General features: G+C 49.5%; 1 protein-coding gene across 1 annotated transcript; it reads right to left on the bottom strand.

Moving 5' to 3' along the window:
- Nucleotides 1-4933: 4933 nt before the first annotated feature.
- LOC124153295 lies at nucleotides 4934-5854 on the bottom strand. Its single transcript, XM_046526392.1, has one exon. It carries the CDS (start codon nucleotides 5852-5854, stop codon nucleotides 4934-4936), a length of 921 nt encoding a protein of 306 aa, XP_046382348.1.
- Between the last annotated feature and the right edge of the window lie 603 nt (nucleotides 5855-6457).

The following is a 6457-nucleotide window of genomic DNA, read 5'->3' as shown; positions in this document are numbered from 1 at the left end:
AATGATTTCTATCGAAACTAACTAAGAGGGAATGAGATAGCTTCCATTCAAGGTGAACACCCATGTCTTTGTTTAAGATAGGGAAAGTATGTACTAGGTAATGTTCTAGAACACTGTCTTTATTTCCCAACGGAAAGGTCACTATTACCCGCAGTTTGCTACCAATAACAACCGCTGCCGTCTTAGCCAACCCATAGTAAACATGTAACCACCTCGGGTCGACGGGAGATACCATATACAATGGTAGCCGAACACTCCTCTGAATGTGTAACAACACTTCGAGTAGAACCGATGGTGTTACCAGTAAACTGCTAAGGGAGCCATGCACGCTACTTTCTACCGATTGTCGGAAATTAATTAAATCCACTCGTGCATTTACCAATGCATGACCAACCTGCCTCAAGCGGTCCTCTTCTCTTAGCTTTTGACTGAATTCCATTCCCCACTTATTGACTTCCCTAGACCCGTTCACAAATTTAGTTATTTCGCTGATCATACTTCGGATGAATCGGGTATTATTGGAGATTCTCCCCTCCAAATCCCTTACAAAAAGCAATTGGTTTCTTATCTCTACGTCAGTATTTTCCCCGGCTCTTTCAACATTGGCAATGCGTTGATTTATGTTAATTAAATCTCCTGAATCAAGGGTCCCAAAAACCGTTTTCAAAATGGCTCCCCCAGCGTTAACCCAACCCCGTTTTGATCTCTCATTCCCCAATAAACCAATAAATATTTCTAGTTCATCTCTGATGCCATGAAATTCCATGAGCATCTTATTCATCGCTATTGAATAGCCCTCCTTCATGGGTTTCCCCTTCAAGTTAGCACTCTCGGAAACACTTTCAATTGCCTCCCCCAGTTGTTTATATTCATTTTTTAGCACTAATAAGTCATAGTTCATCACCACAGACCAGGTGTGCTCTGAGAATACCACATCCCTTTGCTTCTCGAAAATCACCCCATTCATCAGAGGGGTCACTCTCACTGGCCCACCGCTCTTCGGCAGTACAAGCAGTAGTATCAGACACCACCATAAATTAATTACCTCCATTTTTCGACCTTGGTCTAGGACGGAGGTTGTATTGGTGCGTCTGGGCTACGCTACCGTTTCCACACGTGAGGGGGGGGCTTGCACTGCCTTGGATGGGAGGGGATTCTTCACTTGAGGGGGAGGGGGACTCACTCAGCGTCGGCGGTGGTCCAAGGGATCGCAGAGCATACGTTGGGCCGGCGAGGGGGGGCTGCGGCGGGGCAGGTGGACACTCCTCCTCTTCTTTATCTTTCTCTGGCGTCGCCAAGCCGTCTGGTGCGTTATCCGCCGGGGGTTGCGCGTCGTTGAGGGATGGCCGTTCCTCCAGGGGAGATGTGGATTCTTCGCGACTATCTCCGTTGAGTGAAGCACTGCGATTGCCGTGTATTTCCCACTCGTCTGCCACCTCTTTTATTAGGGGTGCCGATGTCACCTTTTTTGGCCTCCCTCTTTTTGCGCCGGCTGGGGGGGAGGGGGGAGGGGAGGCGGAGGAGAAGTGATGAGGTTTCACTCGGTTTTCGTGCACAATGACCGTGCGGTGCGCGAGTTGCAATTTAAGGTTGCAAGGTGGAATAACACTGACAATGCGGAACGGCCCCTTCCACGGCTTGTGGAATTTTTTCACTTGTCCCGGCCGCAAACTTAAGTCGTTCAAGTATACTAAATCGCCCTCTGAGTATGAGCGCCGACTCGTTGACTTCGCTAAAGATGCTCGCACTTGGTTTTCCGCTGCTTTTTTATTATTTTTCCTACATTTGTCCCATATCATTTTAAGTCGGCGCCTCAAGGTAGACACATATGTCCCATCCAGCCCTTTTATTTTCCTCTCCATACATTCGAAAGGTGAATTCATTGCGTAACCAAACACAACTTCGTGTGGGGCACACTTTGTACTCCTATGAATACTCATATTGTACCCTGCCGTGACGTACGGTAGGATTAAGTCCCAATTATTGTTTGCACTGTTTACATAATGACTTAACATTTGCGCGATCGTCCTATGAACCCTCTCCACTCTACCGTTACATTGTGGATGGAAAGGAGATGTTCGGAGTTTTTCGATTTTCAATAGTTTGGCCACCTGAAGGAATAGTTCCGACGTGAAATTACTCCCCTGATCTGTTAACAACTTTTGAGGGACACCGAACTTGAGAATCCATTCCTTTACCAGTGTCGACGCAACTGTTTCTGCGGTTTGATCCTCGATAGGCACTAACATTATGTACCTAGAGAAATGGTCCAATATGGACAACACGTATCGATTTCCCAAACTGGTCCTAGGGAGGGGCCCAACAATATCTAAGGCAATGAAATCGAAAGGGCGGTCCGTGGCGGGGAGGGTTTGGAGGGGGGCTCTACTTTTCCCGTACGGACTCCTCTGCTGGCAGGAGATGCACCCCTTAACGGCCGTTTCTACGTCTTTCAACATTCCAGGCCACCAATAAGAATTTCGAATTCGCCGGATGGTAGACCGGACTCCCAGGTGGCCCGACAAGGGATGATCGTGGAATTTCTGTATTACTCCACCCCTAAAACTCTTAGGCACAACCACTCTCTCCCCATCTTTAGTACTTTTAAGCAGAATTCCGTTCATCTTTACAAATCCCGCTCGCCTTCCCCAAAAGTCGCACTCCGCATCCCCCTCTTGCGCCGCCGGCCAATCCTCTATCGGGAAGACCTCCACCCGCCCTACCTTTCGACTTAGCCCATCCGCGTTTAGGTGTAATTTTCCCGATTTATGGACAACGTCATAATCGTATTCACTTAGTTTAAGGGTCCATCGCATCAGCCGGCTGCAGGGGTCTTTCACGCTAAATAGCCACTTCAGCGCCGCGTGATCTGTGACTACCCGAAATTTCCTGCCATAGAGGTAACATCGGAAATGATTCACCCCCCACACTAGGGCCGCCAATTCCTTTTCCGTGGCGCTGTAATTTATTTCGGAAGTATGAAGCTGCCGGGACGCATAGGCGATAGGATGTTCATTCCCATCAACTTCTTGGGCCAATACCGCGCCTAAAGCAAAGTTACTGGCGTCGGTGGAGAGTATAAAAGGCTTATGGAAATCGGGATACACTAAAACTGGACTTTGCGTGAGTGCAGTTTTCAAGGACTCCATAGCCATATCGCACTCTGGGGTCCAAACAAACGCGGCCCCTTTTTTCAGTAGACGTGTGAGGGGTTTGGCCGTCACCGCATAATTCTCAACGAATCTCCGATAATAATTGGCCAACCCCAAAAAGGACTGCAATTCCTTAGTTTTCGTGGGCGTAGGGAAATTCCTAACCGCCTCTATTTTCTCGGGGTCCGGGCGAACTCCACTCTCCCCGATTATGTGTCCCAGATATTTAACTTCGCTCTGCGCGATCATACATTTTTCGAATTTGAGTGTGAGTTTGGCTGACCTCAACTTCTCCAACACTTTCCTTACTCTTATTGCATGCTCGTCAATACCGGAACTGAATATGATTACATCATCGAGATAAACGAGGGCCTGGGTCGGTTTTAATCCTCGTAAAACCCCATCCATCATTCTCTGAAACGTCGCGGGGGCGTTTCGGAGGCCGAATGGCATCCTCTTATACTCATAATGGCCACTGTCGACGATAAATCCTGTCTTAGCTGACGAATCTGGGTGCATCTGAATTTGGTGGTAGCCAGCTGTCAGATCTAAAGTTGTGAAGTAATTACAGCCCCCTAGGTAATCGAGGGTCTCTACAATATTGGGTATTGGGTAGACGTCTGGCGTGGTGATGGCATTTAGAGCCCGAAAATCAACACAAAATCTAAATTTTTGCTCTCCATCCCGCGATTTTTTCGGCACGATCACCACAGGGGACGCCCACGGGCTCTCACTTGGAACGATTATCCCTGCGTCGAGTTGCTCCCGCACTAATTTTTCGATAATGGCCTTCTGATGGAAGGGGCTTCTATAAGGTTTTCTGTAAATTGGGGGGTGAATTCCCGTCGGTATGTGGTGGGCGGTTATATCAGTTGGTGGTGGCATTCCGGCCTCCGAAAATAAATCTCGGAACTCTTCGAATACAGGCAAGAGGACATTCCTCTCGGACTCTTTCAAGTGACTCAGCTTTTCGGAGAAATCTAACTCATCAACCACCGGTCTCGCAACTCTCACCTTCCCCTCCATTCCTCCGCCTTTGCTTTTTTCCCCACTCATGTCGACCTGTGCGACGCTCGCCAGCACCGTTCCCTTATTCAGCGTTAATTCTCCGTTGTTGAAATTGGCCACCTGAAGTATTATTCGTTCGTCTTTGCTTACGCGGCACACTGCCCTCGCTACATAGCACCCTTCAATACATTCCAACGCCGGTTCGGCTATGACTTCGCTACCAACCCACCCCCGCCCTCCTTGCAATGCCACCTCAAATATTCTTTCACTACGTGGGGGCAAAACTTCGGATCTCTCGAGTCGCGCAATAACATTTCTTTCCCATAGTTTTGCTTCATCATCGACCTTTTTCAACATCTCTCTTTCACCAGCATTGGCAATACGGCCGTCTTGTGAGGCCCAAACCTGGCCGTTTATCGTAATGCGCCCTCTGCTAGCATCTATAACACCCTTATATTTCTGCAAAAAGTCTAGTCCCAAAATCCCGTCAAAACCACCTAAATTGTCCACGACCTGCATCACATGGTCATACCGCTCCTTTCCCACAGAAATGCATATATGTTTTTCTCCGTGGACCCACATCACGTCTCCCGTAATTCCCTTTACTCTGTAAGGAGAACTCTTCACACCCCCCAGCCCACACGCTGCACTCGTCACCAATGATATTTGAGCTCCTGTGTCAATCAGTACCCGACATGGGCGTTCTTTAATATAAACTTCCGCCACTAAATCGTGTGCCCCTCCCCCCATATCCACCCTCGGAAGAAGGACACTTACCAGGGGCCGCGGTTGGCGGCGACGTCGGCCCCAGCAGCGTTTAAATTCCCGTTGCCCTCCCCTCGGCGGCGGTTCCGGCATTCCCGCGCGATGTGGCCCTCTCTCCCGCAGGAATGACAGCGTCTCCTTGTCTTGCATTCCCTCGCGAAGTGGCCCTCTTCCCCGCAATTGAAGCACGCCATCTCCCTCGGTGCGCGGAAGATGTGTCTGGTTGGTTGTGGCCGCTCCTTGAAGCATCCCTCCACCTCTTGGATTCGCATCGCCGCTTGGACCGCTTCGTCGAAAAATTTCGGCGCCGTCAGGCGGCACTGCCTCCCCAATTCACCCGGAAGGCCGCGGAGAAACGTATCGAGAGCACGTTGGTCTGCCTCGAAACGTGTTGCGGCGACGTGCTCGGCCGCTCCGTCTATTTCGTACGTTTGTGAATTAATTTTTCGGATGCGGTCCGCGAAGGTCTCGATATCTTCGCCGGGTGACATGCGTATGTTGATGAGCATTTCCCGGTAAAACCTTGCGCTTCTTTTACTGCGGTATCGCTGGAGGAGTAGTTCTTTCAGTTCTTCGTAGTTGGCTGCATGCATACATTCCTCCCTGCTGCGGAAATACTCGGCGGCTTCCCCGCTTAGCCGTAGCACGGCGACGTGTAGTTTCTCTGAATCTGACAACCCTCCCAACTCGGCTGCCCTTTCCAATTTATCAAAGAAGAGAGTCACCGACTCCCCTGGTTTCCCAGAGAACCCCTCTACGGATCCAAGAACACCAAAATTTTTAGTCGGTCCTCTATCTGCGGCGGCTGCACCGTTGTCAGCCCGGAGCTTCTCGTTCTCCTCACTCAGCTCCCGGAGTTTGTTGTGCATTTGTTCTAAGGCCTGTTGCAGGTCCATCTCCTTCCCTCCAATGCTCACTCTTCCGGCCATCCTGGAACTCGATTCCCTTCCCCAAATATGCCAAATCCCACTTCCAGACACCAGTTGTTAGCCCCCTCGGGCTCGATCGGGCAAATTTGGCAGGGATTTGAGAAAGGAAAGTCCAGAGATGGTGGCAAAGTAGTTTATTCCTTGTTAAACTGTACTTTCATCGTGACCGCCCACCCGAGTTCCCTCTGCTCCTCCTTCACCTTGCTTTTATCCCCAGTCAGCCGTTGTCGTAATTCGCATTCCTCCGGGAAAGGTGGATGGCACAAAGGGTGGGGAGGGGGCGTCTGTGCGAGGGAGGGGGAGCCGTTGCTGCAAGTTTGCAATCAGACTTCGTAGCACATTCCTCTAGTGTGAGGAAAGGAAAAAGGTGGGTGGGGCAAGAAGGGAGGGAGGTGACGAGACATGAATGCTGACATGGGGACTTACACAATGAAATTTTGTGAATGAGTACATATTGGTATTCCTCACAATTACCAATAGAAATATGTTTTGTATATAGTCTCACGTTCGATATATATCGAATCTACTTTTTCTTAAAATACATCGAATTGCTATAACATGTAGGATTTTACACCCAAGGGCATAGTTGACAAAGGTATTATA

This window comes from Ischnura elegans, chromosome 2, assembly GCF_921293095.1.
Source record: "Ischnura elegans chromosome 2, ioIscEleg1.1, whole genome shotgun sequence".
In the NCBI taxonomy this organism is placed as follows: Eukaryota; Metazoa; Arthropoda; class Insecta; order Odonata; family Coenagrionidae; genus Ischnura; species Ischnura elegans.
This window is presented reverse-complemented; position numbering and strand designations above follow the sequence as displayed.